We start from the raw sequence: 20,851 nt of genomic DNA on the forward strand, positions 1-20,851 counted from the left end.
GGTGCTTGGGAGTCAGACTCATCCCAGTTAAGGATTCAGGGTGATAGTGGAGACCTCTGGAGGACCAAGGGGCATCAAATCTGAATTTTTTAAGCTTTCTCCCAATTGCAGTGATATCACAGTATAGCCAGATGTTACTGGGCAACTTTCAGCTTGGTCCCATTATCAGACCAGAATGTATATATACATTAGGAATTAGTCTTAACATCAATCCCGTAATTATCTCGTGGCCTGCCCTATGATACTGCATTGTACTGTGTTTGTTTGTTGAAAGCCTTAATTTGCTAAATGCAAATATTGAAAATGCACAACAAGTTTCATGTGTATGTTTTGGCCCCTTGTATCTTAGAAAATCCTGGGAACCTCGGGAAATGGAAGTAGGCTGGGGCTGTTGACCTGTGAGAGCCTCTGTTTGGTGGGGGGTTGGTTTTGGCAACTGATACCAATTTACAGAGAGGAAGAAAAATGACTTTGACCCAACTTGCCCTTTTTGGGAAAAGCATTTCAATATGGGGTGACGCAGTGAAGGAGCATGCAGAGTGGTGTCACTGATTGTGAACCACAGTGTCATTGTCAGACCTGGACAACAGTCAGGACAGCCTGCATTGAATATACTCACTCTTAAAACAAACAGTTAGCAAAATATGTGGAAATTCCAGCAGGGCTGAACCCAAACACCAGTCAATTCACGCACCACTTCCTGGCTCCACCCTGCCTCTGACCACCCAGGATAGCAAGCTTGGTTGCTGGCCTCTTGGCTCAGTGACCTATAAAGACCCGGGAGTCACTAAGCAGGCAATGCCTAGGGTGGAAGGAAGGAAGATGCCTCTGGGATGGAGACAGACTGTTCAGTATATATCCCTAGAAAGCATCTTGATGGGGGGTCTGCTGGTTTGAGGGCACCCTGGGAATGCTGGATCACCCTAAGAAGTGGAGCACTGAAGATGCTTTTGGGAAAATCCAACTTGGGTATCTAGACCAAGGCAAGGGATACCTGACCTAATTGAAGTAGGGGCAAAAATGAGTTGGACCGCAGCTTAGGACTAGGGATTTGGGGCATCCTCCTACAGAGGGAAATTAATCTCAAAATGCAAGAGGTTTCTCAAATGCTTCGAGAGAGACTTAGGGAAGGGAGTAATCAAGAAGCACCCTGAGATGTCAGCCTCAAGGGAGCCAATGGACTCTGCCAAAGCCAGCCAAGGGAGCTCTGTGGGTAACATCTGTGCATGAGTCTATGAAACCTCAAATATCACAATATGATGACTACTATGTGTATCTCCATCTGTAGTTTGTCTTGAAAGTAGAAGTTTTCAGAAGTTGAGGTGCATATTAAATGAGAAGAGGGGATGGCTCGGCTGTGAACTGCTCCAGGGCAGTGATCATACTCAATTTCATTTCTTTTGAGACGGAGTCTCCCTCTATCACCCAGGCTGGAGTGTAGTGGCACCATCTTGGCTCACTGCAACCTCCGTCTCCAGGTTCAAGCGATCCTCCTGCCTCGGCCTCCCAAGTAGCTGGGATTACAAGTGTGTGCCACCACACCTGGCTAATATTTTTTGTATTTTTAGTAGAAACAGGGTTTCACCATGTTGGCCAGGCTGGTCTCAAATTCCCGACCTAAAGTGTTCCACCTGCCTTGGCCTCCCAAAGTGCTGGAATTACAGGCATGAGCCACACCTGGCCTTCATTTCATTTTGAGTAACATTCAGTAAATGCCTATTTGGTGCCTGACCTGGGCTAGGCCACTGCACATCCATGGGCTCATTGAATCCTCATGGTAACCCATTCTTCAGATCAGAAAGTAGAGGCTGTGAGAGCTGACGTGGCTATCCCCAAATTAATGAAAAACAAGCAATAGAGCTGGGCTTGGAATCCAGGCTCTCAAAGTTCCCCTCTTTCCACTCAAGGCCCTCCTGCTCTTTTCTCTGTGTTTCCACAGCCCGGCCCCCAGGAGGCATAAATCACATCTGTCCCATTGATTTCAATGAGTGACAAAGATGACGATGTGGTCATAAAGGGGAAGAGATGCAGCCTTGCCATGACTCAATGGGTGGTCACTTTGGGCTTTGGGTCACCCGTGGGCCACAAGGGTTTCATCTGTAAAATGGGCACAGTGCTTCTTATCTTCCTCAAATTAGCAATATATTATTTAGCCAAATAAGAACAACGGTAATGACCCCAACATTTTTGAGCATTTATTCTGTGCCAGGCCCTGTAGAGTGGGCTCAGGGCTCCATGGCCTGGGTTCAAATCCCATCTCCATCACTTACTGGTTATGTGACCCTCGTTGAGCCACAAAACCCTCTGTGATTCTCAGTTTCGTCATCTGTAAAATGGAGACAATCACAATATTTCATTGGGTTGAGCTGGTGGTTCAGTGAGACCATGGACCTAAAGTGCTTAGCACAGTACCTGATATTACTCAATAAATACATTAGGTCCCGTTGTTATGGTTGACATATCATTATCTCATACGTTATCTCATTTCATCCTCCCCACAATTTGATGAGCCTATTAGCCCCTAACAGGAAAGGGAGGCTCAGCACAGATGCTATTAATAATTAGTTGTCTGACTAAGGTCACCAGCTAGGTGCTGGACTCCTGGCCTCAGTGCTGTGGGCTCGTGAGTCCAAGGGTTAAAATGGCTACACACCTGCACCGTGATATTATTATCACTGTTACTATTTTTTTATTTTTTATTTTTTTGAGATAGGGTCTCACTCCAATGCCCAGGCTGGAGTGCAGTGGTGCGATCTCGGCTCAATGCAACCTCCGCCTCCCGGGTTCAAGCAATTCCCCTGCCTCAGCCTCCTGGGACTACAGGCACACGCCACCAAGCCCAGCTAATTTTTGTATTTTTAGTAGAGACAGGGTTTCACCATATTGGCCAGGCTGGTCTCGAACTCCTGATCTCAAGTGATCCACCTTCATCGGCCTCCCAAAGTGTCGGGATTACAGGTGTGAGCCACCGCGCTGGGCCATTGTTACTGTTATTTTTATCCTGATATCATTACCATACAATGAGTCAGGGCTGATTTAGAAGGCTTCCCGGTGAGCATGCTGGGTTGTCTCCAAGAGGCAGAGCATTTTACTGGTTTGCCTTCATTCAGATCCAGGCCGGCTGGGGCTGGCTACACCCTTTTGGTTTTCAGCAAGGCCAGCAATAGCAGGCCAGTTGGTGTCATCCTGGTGACCTTGGATCCCCTAAAGATTGGGAAAAAAACGGCCCGCAAGCCTGTCCCCCACCTTTCTCATAATTTAGAGCTCTCTAGAGAAGCTGGGGGGTGCTGTCGTTTACCTGGAAATAGGGAAAATCTTCTCAACAGATTTTGACATTTTGAAAGCAGCTAGCAAGCCCTGTGTCCCCAGGGGTGAGAAATGCCATGATCCTGAGGCGGCTGAGCTTGGGGAGTGGGATTTCGATGTAACAGTCATCTCTGTGTCTGATCGCCTTTACCAGCCAGAGGCTGGAGGGAGGGGCAAGGGCAGTGGGAAGGATGGAAAAGAGGAGAGAACCCCAAACGGAACCACCACTTCCCCAGGTCTGGCCCTGTCCCCACTCGAATCTCGTACTAAGGGTTTGATTGATGCTTAATTGGTATCTGAAAATAGATGTTCCATCCCCAAACAGGGCATGGTTCTACCCCTCCTCTCTTAGGAAGGCAAACCAGACAGGCAAGGGAAACGATGCTTAATAAGAAAGGAAGGCAAGAAGGGCTTGATTTGAATCCTGAGTTTGTGCAGGGAGGATGGCCCAACAGCAGGTCCTCATGTTGTTTATCTAGGGTAGCTTTTTACTTAAGACGATTATTATAAGAGCCTTTAGGATGATGTCAAAACTCAACATGTGTTCACGCCTGTAATCCCAGCACTTTGGGAGGCTGAGGCGGGTGGATCACAAGGTCAGGAGATTGAGACCGTCCTGGCTAACTCAGTGAAACCCCATCTCTGCTAAAAATACAAAAAATTAGCCGGGCGTGGCGGCGTGCGCCTGTAGTCCCAGCTGCTGGGGAGGCTGAGGCAGGAGAATGGCGTGAACCTGGGAGGTGGAGCTTGCAGTGAGCCGAGATCAGGCCACTGCACTCCAGCCTGGGCGAGACTCCATCTCAAAAAAAAAAAAGAAAAAAACTCAACACGTGTCTCAGGTGGTGTTAGCACCAAAGGCAACCTCAGAGAACTAATAATGATCCTTAGCGAAAAAAATAAAAAGCAACATAACAGCCACAACCATTCCCTTGACTGTAATGCCTTTTTCCATTTTCTTTTAGGCAAACTTCTACCTGAGCTTCAAAACCCAGACCAGGTGTCACTTCTTGGGGTAAACCTTCCCTGGTACCTACTTGCTGAGGTAATTATGTTCCCAAAGCATTTTGTGTTCCTCTTTATTTCAGCACTAATCGAACCTTATGTGAGTCTCTCCCCACACACATCCGTGAGGGTCTCAAGGGCAGGGAGGTCTGTGTTTGCTCAGCTTTGCATCTACCCCAGAACTATGCACACAGCAGGTTATCAAGTGAATGGTGGCAGATGAACTGATTTGTTCTATCTACTATCCCAGGCCAGATGCAATTTGCAAGGGGGTGGTGAAGATGAGGGTCACAAAGTCATACAACGCACTCTGTGACTGGTGACTCGTCTCACTGGCCCCACCCACAGTGACCCAGACTGTTGGCAAGAGAAATGACTGCTAGATAAAGATTAATGCCTCAGCCTCCCGAGATGGACTTAAAAGAAGATGGCTCTAGGGCTGATTTTCTTTGAATCTAGACAAATAAGAGCATCGAAGAGGGTGGGGATCCCTTCTGGGATTCCCAAGGAGTCAGACCTCACTATTTCCTCCAGGAACTTACAGTCGCCTGTGTCAGGAAGTTCTTCCTCATGTCTAACCTGCATCCGTCCTGCTTCAATTGCATTCTACTGCCTTTTGCCCAGTCCTTGGCAGTTGCTTTGCTGCCTTGCCCAGCTGCTTCTCAACCCCCACCTATCCCTTCCTGACTCAGGATTGCAGGTAGTGGGTGGGTTCCTCTTTGTGACATTAATAATGCTAGGCCCCCTGTGGATGCTTAAACAAGCCGTAAATGTGGGTTACAACTGGAAGGATAGAAGCTGATTCCGGCTGGGCGCGGTGGCTCATGCCTGTAATCCCAGCACTTTGGGAGGCCGAGGCGGGTGGATCATGAAGTCAGGAGATCGAGACCATCCTTGCTAACATGGTGAAACCCCGTCTCTACTAAAAATACAAAAAAAAATTAGCCGGGCGTGGTGGTGGGCACCTGTAGTCCCAGCTACTTGGGAGGCTGAGGCAGGAGAATGGCGTGAATCCAGGAGGCAGAACTTGCAGTGAGCGGAGATCGCGCCATTGCACTCTAGCCTGGGGGACTGAGGGAGACTCCGTCTCAAAAAAAAAAAAAAAAGCTGATTCCAGGAGCTCCAGGTACAGTGGCTTTGAGCAGGTAGAGGCGAGGTTAAGAGATCATCTTTCAGGATGGAAAGAAGAACACTGCGTTTTCTATTAATTTGCTCACCCTGGGAAGCATTTCTGAAGCCTGTGCCTATGGAGATGTGTAGCAGGCGGTAATAGGGCTGTTTCCTTTGCGCTGGAGCTGGGACTCAAATACATCCGAGCGCTAGGGTCTCTGCCTCCTGACAGCTCTATTTCTGAGAGGCATTTGGAAAACTGAATCTCAGACAACAGAGCCAGGATGATTTCGCAGGGCTGTGACTTTTTTTTTTTTTTTTTAACCTGAGGGGGAGTCTCCTTCTCTTGCCTAGGCTGGAGTGCAGTGGTGCAATCTTGGCTCATTGAAACCTCCAACTCCCAGGCTCAAGCAATTCTTGTGCCTCAGCCTCCTGAGTAGCTAGGACTACAGGTGTGCGCCCTCACACCTGGGCTCATTTTCATATTTTTAGTAGAGACGGAGTTTCACCATGTTGGCCACCCTGGTTTCGAACTCGCGACCTCAGGTGATCTGCCCACCTCAGCCTCCCAAAGTGCTGGGATTACAGTCGAGAACCACCTTGCCTGGCCTGGCCCGTGGTTTTAAATCTTTTTGGGTCAAATCCTACATTAAGGATTTGATGGTGGGCAAAGACGAACGTAAATCCCGAGCTCTGCTGGTCTATCAGTCATGCTCCCAGGAACTCTCTAGGCTAAAACTGCTCGGCCGACTTACTTCACCTTGGAAGATTCAGTCTTACCCCCTTTCTCCAGCACCCTCAAAGTCCTTCCCTTCTCCAAGCAAACGGAATTTCTATATTAGCAGAGGCCTTGAGGCAAGCTCACCATATATCTTCCTGTCCTTTCATCGTCACATCCTGCAAAGGCTAGCGGTCCTTCTTCCAGTGCTGAGTTTGTGCAGGGAGAATGGCCCAACAGCAGGTAGGTCCTCATGTTATTTATCTAGGGTAGCTTTTCACTTAAGATGATGATTACGATAAGAGCCTTTAGGATGATGTCAAAACTCAGCATGTGTCTCAGGTGTTGTTAGCACCAAAGACAACCTCAGAGAACTAATAATGATCCTCAGCAAGAAAAAAAAGCAGTGTTATCCGCCACAACCATTCCTTTTTTTTTTTTTTTTTTTTTCAGATAGAGTCTTGCTCTGTCGCCCAGACTGGAGTGCAGTGGCGTGATCTGAGCTCACTGCAACCTCCACCTCCCAGGTTCAAGCAATTCTCCCACCTCAGCCTCCTGAGTAGCTGAGATTACAGGTGCCTACCATCATGCCTGGCTAATTTTTGTATTTTTAGTAGAGATGGAGTTTCGCCATGTTGGCCAGGCTGGTCTCAAACTCCTGACCTCAGGGGATCTTCCCACCTTGGCCTCCCAAAGTGCTGGGATTACAAGCATGAGCCACCGCGCCCGGCCCCACATTCCTTTTACTATAATGCCTTTTTCCATTTTGTTTCAGGCAAACGCTTATCTGATTTTCAAAACCCTGAGGCCCTGTTCTCAATGTTGAGCTCCACTCCTCAGGCTTGAAGACCAAAGTTATGCTTTGCAAGTTGGCATTGTCTAACTAAGGTGGGCAGTGTGCAAGGAAATGACCAGAGTCTGCCATTGCTCAGATTTCTGCATTGACTTTCAGTGTCTTTCTCACAGGGTCAGGGTATCCCCTGCTTCTTCCTTCAAATCGAGATCTCAAGGGTTACTGTCGACCAGGAATTACAAACTGATACCTAGAGGTGGTAGGTGGGTAAGCTAAATCAGTAAAGAAGGCTGGGTAACTTCAAAACAAGACACTTAGTTGCATATTAAAAAAGAAAGACTTTTGTGTGTGTAGAAATGAAGAATGTTCTTAGGTGCTTTTTTTTTTTTTTTTTTTTTTTGAGACAGTTTTTTGCTCTGTCACCCAGGCTGGAGTGCAATGGCACTATCACGGCTCACTGTAGCCTCAACTTCCCTGGCTCAAGCGATACTCCCGCCTTAACCTCCCAAGTAGCTGGGACTACAGGTGCATGCCACCAGGCCCAATTAATAGTTTATACTTTTTTGTAGAGATGGGGTTTTGCCATGTTGCCCAGGCTGGTCTTAAATTCCTAGGCTCAAGCGATCCACCTGCCTTGGCCTCCTAGAGTGCTGGGATTACAGGTGTGAGCCAATGCACCCAGCCAAAAAAATCTTTCTTAAAACATGAACCTCTTGGTCCATCTCTACCTGCCACTTATAAAAATGGCATGGGCCCAGGTACAGTGGCTCATACCTGTAATCTGAGCACTTTGGGAGGCTGAGGCAGGTGGATCACCTGAAGCCAGGAGTTCGAGACCAGCCTGGCCAAGATGGTGAAACCCCATCTCCAAAAAATGTAAAAATTACCCGAGTGTGGTGGCACACACCTGTAATTCCAGCTACTCGGGAAGCTGAGGGGGGAGGATTGCTTGAACCCAGGAGACGGAGGTTGCAGTGAGCAGAGATAGCACCAGAGACTCTGTCTCACAATAAATAATAATAATAATAATAAAGACATGGATACAAAAAGATTTAACTTTCCTCCTAGTATAAGAAATCGAAAGCACTAATGCTATTATAAATGACAATGGACACTGGCCTTAATAAGAGGGAGACAATACCGAGTGGTGAGGTTTGTGGCCAACTAGAAAGCCACATCCTGTCTAGAGGGGGCAGCTGGTATTCAGTCTATGCAGATTGTTGCCCCATAAGAATATGGTTGGCTGCACTGACTCACACCTATAATCCCAGCACTTTGGGAGGCTGAGAAGGGAGGATTGCTTGAACTAGGAGTTCGAGACCAGCCTGGGCAACATAGCAAGATCCTGTTTCTACAAAAAAATATAAAAAATTAGCCAGGTCTGGTGGCACCAGCCTGTAGTCCTAGTTACTCGGGAGGCTGAGATGGGAGGATCTCTTAAGTCTAGGAGATTGAGGTTGCAGTGAGTAAGCTATGATGGTGCCACACCGTACCTTGGCCTGGGAGACAGAGCAAGACCTGTCTCTAAAAAAAAAAAAAAAAAAAAAAAAAAAAAAGAGTATAGGCGCAATGTGGTCACATTATGTAATTTTTTTTTTTTTTTTTTTTTTTTTTTTGAGACGGAGTCTTGTTCTGTCACCCAGGCTGGAGTGCAGTAGTGCAATCTTGGCTGACTGCAACCTCTGCCTCCTGGGTTCAAGCGATTCTCCTTCCTCAGCCTCCTGAGTAGCTGGGATTACAGGCACCCACCACCATGCCCAGCTAATTTTTGTATTTTTAGTAGAGACGGGGTTTCACCATGTTGGTCAGGCTGGTCTTGAACTCCTGACCTCATGATTTGCCCCCCTTGGCCTCCCAAAGTGCTGAGATTACAGGTGTGAGCCACTGCGCCTGGCCATAGATTATGTAAATTTTAAAGAGAAGCTGTAGATATATTTATGTAAAAATTTGAAACATTGGCAATACATTTAAAATGTAACTATAAATTATCTCTTAATACAATATGGTATAGACCTAACAAATCAGGTCTGCAGGCTAGATCTGGCCCGAGGCTGCCTCTTGCTGTCTTTCTTTCTCTTGTGAGGGCTCATATGATGGCCATACCTCTTTGTTTTCAATTAAGAAAGAAAATATAGAAGAGCTTTAAACCATATTTGTTCATTTAATCATGAATGGAGAATAGTTTCCTAACGCTTCCGTGTGGTCTTGATTTTTGAGGACAACATAATAAAAGTCTACAGTTGTGCTTTTCCACCAAACATTTCCAGATATCACTGCTTGAGGGACATTCAGCTAGTGGGACCATGGGTCTGACCTACTGCAGAATCCCTGATGTCCTTATCTTCCTGGCCAGCCATCAGCGGCTAAGGAAAGCGGTTGCCACCAAGGTTCTAGAATGTCTCATCCTCCCCGCTGAAGTTGTGTAGAGAACTTTGAGGCCTTGTTTAGATGCGCTGGCAGTGAAAGCTGCCATCTGTAGGCCAAGCATCAGGAAAATGAAGCAGGTCATCACTTGCTGAGTCACCTAGGCCACCCCCATGTTTCGACCTCCCACCGGTCACTCCGACTTCACTGCAATGCGGAGGATGGGTGTGAAATTCACACGATTCCCTAGGGTTGCCCTGGCCTGGTCCATCAGCTTACTGGACAGGTGAGACAAAGGTGCTGCTGATCTTCAGCCAAATCTAGCCACTCTTTGGAAATGATATTGACTTAGCTGTCAAAACACATCTGAACAGATTGGCAGAGACTAAAAAGTTGGATAACAGATGGAGTTGGCGAGGCTGTGAAGAAACAGTCAGTCTCCTAGTTAGCTGGTAAGATTGATCCAACCACTATGGCAAGTACCACCAAAATCACAAATGTACGTGAATTTTGGCCCAACAATTCCACTTCTAGGAATTTATTCTATTTTGTTTTTTTGAGACAGGGTCTCGCTCTGTTGCCCAGGCTAGGGTGCAGTGGTGCAGTAATACAATCACAGCTCACTACAGCCTTGACCTTCCAGGCTCAGGTGATTCTCCCACCTCAGTCTCCAGGGTAGCTGGGACAATGGGCATGTGCCACCATGTCCAGCTAATTTTTGGTATTTTTTTTAGAGATAGGGTTTTGCCATGTTGCCCAGGCTGGTCTCAAACTCCTGGGCTCAAGTGATCCTCCTGCCTCGGCCTTCCAAAGTGTTGGATTACAGGCGTGAGCCGCCATGCCTGGCCTTTAGGAACTTATTCTATTGATAAGCCTGCCCATGTGCCAAATAGGGTATGGGCACAAGGTCACTCATTACGGCACTGTCATAGCAAAATATTGACAATGGCTCATTATGAAGGACTGATACAATGAATTACAGGAGGATCACACAATGAAATATTATATGGCTATAAAAAAGGAACCAAGATCCTCTTTACCCACTAATGGGGACTAATCTCTAAGATATGTTAATAAGTGAAAAAGCAATATATAAAACAACATGTGTATGTGCTCTTATTTGTGTAAAAATATTCAAAAATAATGTGTGTGTTTGTCAATGCATAAAGCACGGCTAAAAGAACACACACAAAAACCATTAATATTGCTTGACTCTGGGGAGGAAAATTATGTGACTGGGATTAGGAACAGATAGAGCTTTTCATCATATATCTTTTTGCTTATTTATTTCAATATTTTTTTAGAGACAGGGTCTCACTCTGTCACTCAGGCTAGAGTGCAGAGGTGCTATATCACAGCTCACTGCAGCGTTGAACTCCTGTCCTCAAGTGATCCTCCTGCCTCAGTCGCCTGAGTAGCTAGGAACTACAGGTATATGCCATTACGCTCCACTAATTAAAAATTTTTTTTTTTTTTTAATAGAGATAGGGTCTCGCTATGTAGCCCAGGCTGGTCGTCTTTTTTTTTTTTTTTTTTTTTTTTGAGACGGAGTCTTGCACTGTCGCCCAGGCTGGAGTGCAGTGGTGCAATCTTGGCTCACTGCAAGTTCCGCCTCCCAGGTTCACGCCATTCTCCTGCCTCAGCCTCCTGAGTAGCTGGGACTACAGGCGCCCGCCACCATGCCAGGCTAATTTTTGTATTTTTTGTAGAGATGGAGTTTCATCATGTTGGTCAGGCTGGTCTTGAACTCTGGACCTCAAGCTATCCTCCACCTTGGCCTCCCAAAATGCTGGGGTTACAGGCATGAGGTACTATGACCAGCTACCATGTATCTTTTGTATCTTTTAAATTTGGAACCATGTGAATGCCTTTGCCAGTAGAAACAGAATTAAAATGTGAAAAATGGCAAGCTCACAAACAATACCAAACCACACAAAAACAAAGTCAAGCTCCACATCCGAGGATTAGCACTCCTGGCCTCGGCCTCCCAAGCTCTCCAGCCATGGCAGCTGATTTCCATCATGACACAGTTTAGGATTTAGCTTCCCTCCCCTCAGCTTCCCACCTGGGAGGGGGTCGAGAAGGCGTGGGAGGCAGTGGTACCAGCTTGGCATCAAGCACTTACCTGCTCCTTCTCTGAATATGGGTTGTTGAGGACGACAGGCACATTGCCCTTCCCCCATAGGTCATTGAAGACTCGGTCGTTCTCCACGCTGAGGGGCAGAGGTTTGTGTGACTTGCCGTCCAAATCTCTGAAAGGCAAGGTGGGGCAGGTGAGGAAGGGGACATCAGGAGAGACTGCTGGTTGCTTTGATCTGGAAGTCCTGAGTCTGTACAGAACCTCAGTGGTTCACTCACATAACTCCATATGAGCCACCGAGCTTTGGGTACCCAGCCTGCTGCTTCATAAAGATCGACAGTGACATGTGGGAAGGCAGCTCTGGGTGTCAATCACAAAGGGAGCTCATCCAAGGTGACCTTGACAGCTAATGTATCCCTATCTTTGTGGACATCATTTCAGGATGGCAAGGAGAAGGATTTTGCTTGTCCCTCTCCCTTCTTCATTCCATGGATCTGGGAACACAGGAGGCCTGTTTCCTAGTAATACTCTATGTACCATGAATCCCTGGACAACTTAATGCTCATGACACCTACCAGTGGAAAAAGTAGGAGGCAGGAAGGATAGAGAGGTCCTGTGGGCTTTGGGTAATAAGTTATTCTGATCCTGACTAAGGCTTTCGGCTTTGAACAATAGCAGCTCAGGACAAACAGAATGATTCGGAAAATAAAGGGAACATAATGACAAAATAATAATACTATTAATAAGGAGAGATAGCATTTATTAAGCACTTACTATGTGCCAAGGACTTTACATGTGGGTTTTTAAAAAACATTATTTTATTTATATTAGACACAGGTTCTCCCTGTGTTGGCCAGGCTGATCTCTAACTCCTGGGCTCAAGCGATGCCCTTGCCTCAGCCTCCCAAAGTGCTGAGATTACAGGCATGACCTACCGTGCCTGGCCATGTGTTTTAGTGCATTTAACTCTTGTGACAACCCTTTGAGGCAGGAATGGCTGTTTTTTGTTTTTTTTCCCAGCCTTGTCCTGTCATCCCAGCTGGAATACAGTGGCACAATCACAACTCACTGCAGCCTTATCTCCTGGGTTCAAGTGATCCTCCTGCCTCAGCCTCCTGAGTAGCTGGGACTACAAGGGTGTACCACCATGTCTGCCTAATTTTTTTATTTTTTATTTTTTGTAGAGATAGGGTCTCACTATGTTGCCCAGGCTTGTCTCAAACTCCTTGGTTCAAGTGGTCCTCCCACTCCAGCCTCCCAAACTGCTGAGATTACAGGCGTGAGCCACTGAGCCTGTCCAGGAATGATTGTTAATCACCATTTTATGGATGGGGTAAGGGAGACAGAGAAGCTAAGTTGCTCAAGGTCACACAGTGGCAAAGCCTAGTATTCCAGCCCACTCATCACATCCATTGTAAACTAGGGGCTGTCACTATCATCATCATCATCACCACCACCATCACCATCATCTTTATCACCACCACTACCACAATCATCACCATAGCCACCATCATTCTCATTGTTACCATCATCATTATTGTAATCATCATCATCTAACTTTCCTCATCAGTCTCCACCATAATCACCATCGCCATCATCATCACCATAATCACCCTCATCATTATCATCATCAACCTCATCATATCCTAATCTTCATGATCAGTGCCATCACCTTCATTAGCAGCATTACCATTGTCACCATCCTCTTCCTCCTCCTCGGCATCGTGACCACACCAGCATCTTCATGATCACCAGCATCATCCTCACAATCATCATTACACGAGGAAACTATAGTTCAGAGTGGCTAAGTCACTAGCCTGAGTCACACGCTAGTGATGGTGGATTCAAACCCAGGCTTGTTCTGGATTCTAGAGTCTGACTTTTTTTGGAGACAGTCTCGCCCTGTTACCCAGGCCGCAGTGCAGTGGTGCAATCATAGCTCATTGCAGCCTTGACCTCCTAGGCTTGAGCGATCCTCCCACCTCTGCCTCTCCAGTAGCTGGGACTATAGGCGCGCACCACTCTGCCTGGCAATGTTTTAAATGTTTTGTAGAGACAGGGTCTCACTGTGTTGTGCAGGCTGGTCTCAAACTCCCAAACTCAAGTGATCCTCTTGCCTCGGCCTCCCAAAGTGCTGGGATTACAGGTATGAGCCACCATGCCCTGCCAGAATCTGACTTCTTACCCACTAAGTTTTCCTGGCTTCCTGTCCCTGAACTCTAACGGGCTCAGGATGAGGTGATCTCAGCTAGGTTCCACAGGCTGGCCACCCTCTGAGATGGAGATAAGAGTTGGCACCAAAATCCAGATGGCCTCATCAGACCTGTCTCACTCTCTGAGTCCTTCTACTCTCTGAGTACTGCCCTCCTACTTCCCAACAGCCTTTCTCCTTTTGGCTCTCCTATCCAGTTTGACTCTGACCATGGCCTCTGTCTGTTCCCTAACTGGGCAATGCAGCTTGCCCTGTGGCTCATCTTGGTTTGGGTCCCAGGCATTAAGACTGGCCCTTGTCTTGCCCTCTGTTCTATGTTCCTAGCTTAGGGGACTCCTCCATCCCCCAATCTGGTACAATGACAGTCATCTGGGATGAATCAGAAGCCACAGTCCAAGCTCTGAGAGCACGATCCCCAGTGACCCCTCCAGCGGCTCCCTCTGGGCCACCCAGATCCCCTGCCTGCAGTGTTCCACGCCGTCCCTGTGGCCCACATCAAAACTACTTCCGCTTTTCTGCCTGGAGAGGTTTGCCTTCATCAGTGGGAACATTCTGTTTTACCCTTTAAAATGTCACCAAAACATACCCAGAGTGGCTCTTGATTACAGGCATTTCCCAAGTCAACGGCTACCTACATGATCATAAACAGAAGTATGGTCTGTTGAGAGTGCTGCTCTAAATGTCACTCAGTTCCCTTTCAGCTCTGAAACTACTGATCCTATATCACATGACCATAAATGAGGATTCAGCAGAGAAGGGAGGAGGTTAATGCATTTGGAGCCTCTATAACATTCCGGCTACTCGCACAGAAGTTATTTCATTTAATTTCAACAGACATTAAAAGCCCCCATTTTACACATGATAAAACTGAACCCAGAGGGGTTATGTAAGTTTCCCAAGGTCCCACTGTAAGCATATAGTACAGCTGGGATTTGAAACTAGGTGTGACTGATGGGCTGCCAAGATCCTTCCTTTTTTATTTTTTGAGACGGAGTCTCGCTTTGTCACCCAGGCTGGAGTGCAGTGGGGTGATCTCGGCTCACTGCAACCTCTGCCTCCCAGGTTCAAGCGATTCTCCTGCCTCAGCCTCCCACATAGCTGGGACTACAGGCGCACACCACCACGCCCAGCTAATTTTTGTATTTTTAGTAGAGATGGGGTTTCACCATGTTGGCCAGGCTGGTCTCGAACTCCTGACCTCAGGCGATCCAACTGCCTTGGCCTCCCAAAGTGCTGGGATTACAGGAGATCCTTCCTTTTTAAAACAGAGGTAGGAAAAACTGGTTAGGATGCTCATTCTAAGCTAGAGGCTACAGAGCAAGTAACCCAACATCTCCTGCTGAGTGCAGCCAATTTTAAAAAATTATAAGCTACAATTACCTAGGCAACTTGGAAATGATCACATGGTTCGTCTTATGTGAATGTGAATTTGCAGAGAGAGTTTCTTTTACCATCATTCTTTTTTTAAAAAAAAAAATCCATTAAGACTTTTGTTTAAATAATGCAGTTGAAGTGTTTTGCCAACAAAAACTTAATTTTGGAATCCTGTGTGATGAGCACATAAAATTTTTATTATTTATTTTTTTTTAGATAGTCTTGCTCTGTCTCCCAGGTTGGAGTGCAGTGGCGTGATCTTGGCTCATTGTAACCTCCACCTCCCAGGTTCAAGTGATTCTCCTGCCTCAGCCTCCCTAGTAGCTGGGATTATAGGTGCACACCACCACACCCAGCTAATTTAAAAAATTTTTTTATTTTTAGTAGAGACAGGATTTCACCATGTTGGCCAGCCTGGTCTTGAACTCCTGGCCTCGAGTGATCCACCCAGGAAGGATATTTTTCACATGGGACCATAAGAAACATCCAGGTTGAACTATTTTGCTTCCCTTCACCCAGAAGCAAAATCAGAAGTAGATTTAGTTCGATTCTCAGCCCACAATCTGTCAGTGATAACCAGGTCTGAGGGAAATATCTGGCTTATTGCCACAAATCTGTTCAACCTGGATCCACCTGTTTGCTGGGGTTGCAGGAGCAGTGTAGCATGCTAGTTAAGGATGTGGCTGTGGATTGGGTGGAACTGGGTTCAAGTCCTGGCTTTGCTGGTTATAAACTGTGCAACTTTGGACACTTCATGTCTCACACTCAGTTTACTCATCTGTTAATAGGGTCAATGACATCTGCAATGATTAAAGGAGGTAAAGCTTATAATACTTAGCAGTGTGGCACCTGCTATCACTCTTACTGCTTATGGAGGATCAGAGAGAAACAGAGAAAGAAACTCCTAGCTCTGTGTAGAACACTGACTATTCCTCTAAGTCATCCCTGTCTAGTAGAACTTCCTGCGATAATGGAAATGTCTCATATCTGCACAATCCCATGTTATAGCCACTAGACACATGTGGCAATTGAGCATTTGAAATGTGGTTATTATCTTGGAGGAACTAAATTTTAAATTTTATTTAACTTGGATTTAAATTTGAAGAGCCATATGTGGCTTAAGGCTATATTGTCAGACAGTACAGCCGCTGGAAACCTTAATGTCTCCAAAGACTGGGAACTGAAGGCACACGTGGCTCCAACCAGGGGGCATCTTTGCTGGGGGCTGGGGCACATGTGGGGAAGTCTACACTCAGACACTTTCTAAGCTGCCATGTCTTGTTCACAGAGCCCAGGAATTTGATAACTCTCTACTTCCCTTCCAGACTCCTACCTCCTATCATTCTTGGCCCTGATCTCTTGACTCCTCCCTCTTCCCGAGGAGCACACCATGTCCACCCTTACCTTTATACTTAAGCTCCCCAGGTTGCTCTTTCATGTTCCCTCTGCTGAGAGCCAACTCCTACTCAGCCTTGACGGCCCACTTCATGTCCCACCTGTCACGGGAATTTAATGAGATCATGCATGTAAAATGCCTAGCACATAATCGCCACTAACTAAACATGAGTTATGTATATTTCCATTTAGAACTAAGAAAACAGATGCCTAGAGGGATTAGGTAATTTGTCAAAGGTAACACAGCAGGCAACAAGAGCTTGCAGATGAGATGTCTCTTCACTGTTGTCCCAGCTGAGAGTCACTGTGTATAGGGCTTATGCAGGGGACCTCTGGGAGGGCAGCATTTGGTTAGACCTCATATCTGAGAAGAACCTCAAACTTGGATGTTAGATGTGCTCTCCAAATGCGGTAGATGTGTTGAATATACTCATCTGTGAAATATAAATTTAGTAACTCTGTTTTTTTATTATTATTATTTTATTATTTTGAGACAGAGTCTCACTCTGTCACCCAGGTTAGACTGCAGTGGCATGATCTCGGCTTACTGCAACCTCCGCCTCCTAGGTTCAAGCAATTCTCCTGCCTCAGCCTCCTGAGTAGCTGAGGTTACAGACGTACACCACCAAGCCTTGCTAATTTTTGTATTTTTAGTAGACACAGGGTTTCACCATGTTGGCCAGGCTGGTCTCCAACTCCTGACCTCAAGTGATCCGTCTGCCTCAGCCTCCCAAAGTGTTGGGATTACAGGTGTGAGCTACTGCATCTGGCCTGTTGTATTATTTATTCACCAAAAATATATTGAGAGCTCACAGAAGGAGATGGACAGGGCCTCTTTTGACTTCTGAGGTGTCTGCATGGTAACTCCCCTTTAACAGTGCTCATGAGTCTTGGTCTTGCCCAGCTGCCTGGAATAATCTCAGTTTAGATCAGAGTTTCTCTATTTCCACACTACTGGTATTTTGGGCCTGATAATTTCTCATTGCCAGGACTGTCTTGTGCATTGGAGGATGTTTGAGCAGCATTCCTGGCCTCTGCACACTAGATGCCAGTAGCACCCCTATCCCCAAAGTTGTCACAACCAAAAAAATGCTTCCAGATATTGCAAAGTGCCCCCTGGGAGGCAAAATTGTACTCCTAACCACTGAGAGGCACTCTCAGTGGTTTAGATGTGGCTGAGCATCTCAATGCAATGCTTCTGAGTTCCTCCCCATCGTAGCTCTGTGCTCACCCAAGGATCTGCAAGGACTTATTTACCAGCTGTCCCTTGTTCCCAGATGTAATTGAGGAGCTCGCCTTCACTAAATGGCCCTCACCCACCCCTCTCAGGTGTCCTTCTCCCTCTGGAAAAGCCATCCCCCAATGAGCTTGGCATTCTGGTGGCCAGTGTCCCCAGGGCTATCGGGTGGTCACATTTGGTGGTTTTCAAACTCCAGGGTGCATCCAAATAAACTGAGGGGCTTGTTAAAATTCAGATTCCTGGCCAGGCATGGTGACTCATGCCTGTGATTCCAGCACTTTAGGAGGCTGAGGTGGGAAGTTTGCTTGAGCCCAGGAGTTCCGGATCAGGCTGGGCAACAAAGTGAGACCCTGTCTATACACAAAATAAAAAAATTAGCTGAGCGTGGTGGCACCTGCCTATAGTCCCAACTACTGGGGAGGCTGAGGCAGGAGAATCACTTGAGCCCAGGAGGTTGAGACTGCAGTAAGCTAAGGTTGTGTCACTGCACTCCAGCCTGGGCGACAGAAACAGACCCTGTCACACACACACACCCACACACCCACCTCAGATTTCTGAGCTCTCCTCCTAGGAGTTTGAGTAGTGGGTCTAGGAGGGAACCCTACCATCTACATCATCAGAAGCACCCCAGGTGGTCCATGGACACATTGGGAGATCCATTTCCCTGGGAACAATCTGGCCCAGGCCTAGCAGTAGGCAGCAAGGTTCCTTCTGGGTTAGAGATGTCAGCCTCCCTATCTCCTTTCCTTTCTTCACTCCGGTCCTCCTATAAGGCCAGGTGTGGAGCTCTGCCTCCCTCCTGACAAGCATTTTCTATGCTTTCTGGCAAGAACAAAACTAAATCCTTTTTTCTTCCACTTCACTAGCTGGATGATCATATCCAAGCCAAAAGTTGCTCTTGCATCTCTAAACCTTCTGAGAATCTTTGCCAGATCCTTCCAACTGAGACTTCCTAAGAACCAGGTTCCCCGACCTCTTGCACGGAAGGAAAAGGGGTCCTGGGCTTGATTCCCCAGGAATTTTGAACGTGGGTCAATCGGCCCGTTGCTGACCACTTATGGACCCCGAGGACCTGGGAGGGAAGCAAGTGGGCCAGGCCTGTGTGCTGGGCACAGGGAGGCGCGGACTGCTGCCTGTTCCGGCCAACCAGACAAGGAGGCCGCCGAGGAGCAGCTGGTGCTGGCAGGAGGCCCGGACCACATTTTTCAGCAGACACTACACTCTCTCTGACTCTTGCTTCTCCTGGCCCTGCACGCTCCAACAGCCTTGGTTTCTGCCTCCACCTGGTCTGGAATGCTGGGAGCTGAGTTAAAGTAGGAAGAAGACTTGGAGGCTGTGGAGGCTGGGTTTGGGGTCTCTGCAAAGCTTTTCTTCTAGATTTCATCACGCTTGGAATGGGAGGAGTGGGAAGTTCTTGTTAAACAGAAAAGTACGCTTTATTATTATTATTTTTAGAGACAAGGTCTCTAAAGTACAGTGGCATGATCATAGCTCAATGCAGCCTCGAACTTCTGGGCTCAAGTGATCCTCCTGTCTCAGTTTCCTGAGTAGTAGGGATTACAGGCATGCACCACCATCCCTGACTAGTTTTGAAAATTTTTTGTAGAGATGGGGTCTTGCTCTGTTGCCCAGGCTGGTTTTAAACTCCTTGGCTTAAGCAATCCTCCTGCCTTGGCCTCCCAGTGCTGGGATTACAGGCGTGAGCCCCCACACCTGGCCAAAAGTATGCTTTCAAGAGGAGGATTTCTACCATGAATGCCGCAGCTGGGAAGTGAGGAGAGGGCCTTTGGGCTCTGTCACAATCATGACTTAATTACTAATATCACCAAAGCTGGGCAGGATTCTCAAACTCCCATGTCTGCAGAAGACAGGCTGGTGAGGTCAATGTGTGGACTGGGCTGTTTGGATGCTGGAGGACAAGAGACCCCGGCAGTGGCCTCTTCCCAGCTCCTGCCACTGGTTGCCTCACGAAGATGTAGATTCTGTGTTAACAGTTCTGTGGATTTTTTTTTAAGAGGTTGGAAACTTGATTTTGCCGCAAATTCACTTTTCTAGAAAACTGCAGGCCAAATAAAACTCATGGGAGAACTGTGTATGGTCCTCAACCTTGTTTGCAACCCTTGCCCTAAAAGGATGTTTTGAGTTCCTCTCTTTGGAGGAATGTTCCAGAGAGGTGGAATGGGGTAGTTCCTATGATCCAGGTGTGGCCTGGCCTGTGATGAGCGTGCCAGCCACTGGCCCTCACGAGGAACCTGAACACTAGTTCTGGAAGAAACCTTAAGGCTCACCTGGTCCACATCTCATTTTTAAAGATGGGGAAACTGATGCCCAAAGAGGTCAAAGGGCTTTCCTAAAGTACGTAGCTGGTGAGAGGTAAAGTGGAAGGAGGGGCTAGAAGCAAGGTCAGTGGACTTAGTCCAGTGAGACCTCATAGGGATGGCAACAGGGACAGCCATTGGTTAGCCCAGGGCCGGGCCACAGCATTGCTCAATGGTGTTGGTTAGATGAGTGTGGTAGGCTGAATAACAGCCCAAGGATCTCAGGTCCTAAACCCTTGAACCCGTATATGTTTCCTTAGATGGAGAAAGGGTCTCTGCAGATATGATGGGATGTTAAAGATCTTGTGATGGGCAGATTCCCTGGGGTTATCTCCGTGGGCCCTCAATTTAATCATGTGTCTTGATAAGCGGGCTACAGAGGGAGCTCTGACTACAGAGGGGATGTCACCACGGAAGCAAGATGCTCTGCTCCTGGCTTTGAAAATGGAGGAAGGGACCACAAGCTAAAGGATGCAAGGAACGCAGCTTTAGACCCTGGAAGAGGCAAGGAAATCTTCAAGAGCCTCCAGGAAAGAACACAGTCCTGCTGATACTTTGATGTGATATCAGGCCACTGAGACCACTTCAGACTTAAGACCGTCAGAATGATAAGGGAATAAAGGTGTATTGCTTTCAGCCGCCAAGTTTGGGGTGATTTGTTATGCAGCCATAGGAAGCTGATACAATGAGTGAATGGGGGTGGGGACAGGGATGACAGTAGAGTGGTCGATGGGCCCACCCATGTGTCCAGCCTCACTGCCCACCACTCTCCCTGCACTCATTATGCTCAAGCCCCTCGAGCTTTCTGTCCTTTGCATGTCCCCACCCTGTTCCTGTCTCTGGGCCTTTGTTCCTGCTGTGCCTTCTGCTAGGACAACCCTTCCCTAGGTGTCACATGGTTGGTATCTTCTGGCCTCAGTACAAATGCTGTCTTTTCAG

At 47.2% G+C, this 20,851-nt stretch overlaps 1 protein-coding gene across 2 annotated transcripts in view; it reads right to left on the minus strand.

Annotated features, from left to right (window-relative positions):
* Positions 1-20,851, minus strand: part of NOS1 (nitric oxide synthase 1) — a 211,001-nt gene that overhangs the window by 90,698 nt on the left and 99,452 nt on the right. For both annotated transcript variants that reach the window (XM_063646760.1, XM_054444762.2), the window contains one exon: positions 11,419-11,545. In XM_063646760.1, the coding sequence (XP_063502830.1) occupies positions 11,419-11,545 (127 nt within the window). The remainder of the gene's footprint in view (positions 1-11,418; positions 11,546-20,851) is intronic.

This window comes from Pongo pygmaeus, chromosome 10, assembly GCF_028885625.2.
Source record: "Pongo pygmaeus isolate AG05252 chromosome 10, NHGRI_mPonPyg2-v2.0_pri, whole genome shotgun sequence".
Lineage (NCBI taxonomy): Eukaryota > Metazoa > Chordata > Mammalia > Primates > Hominidae > Pongo > Pongo pygmaeus.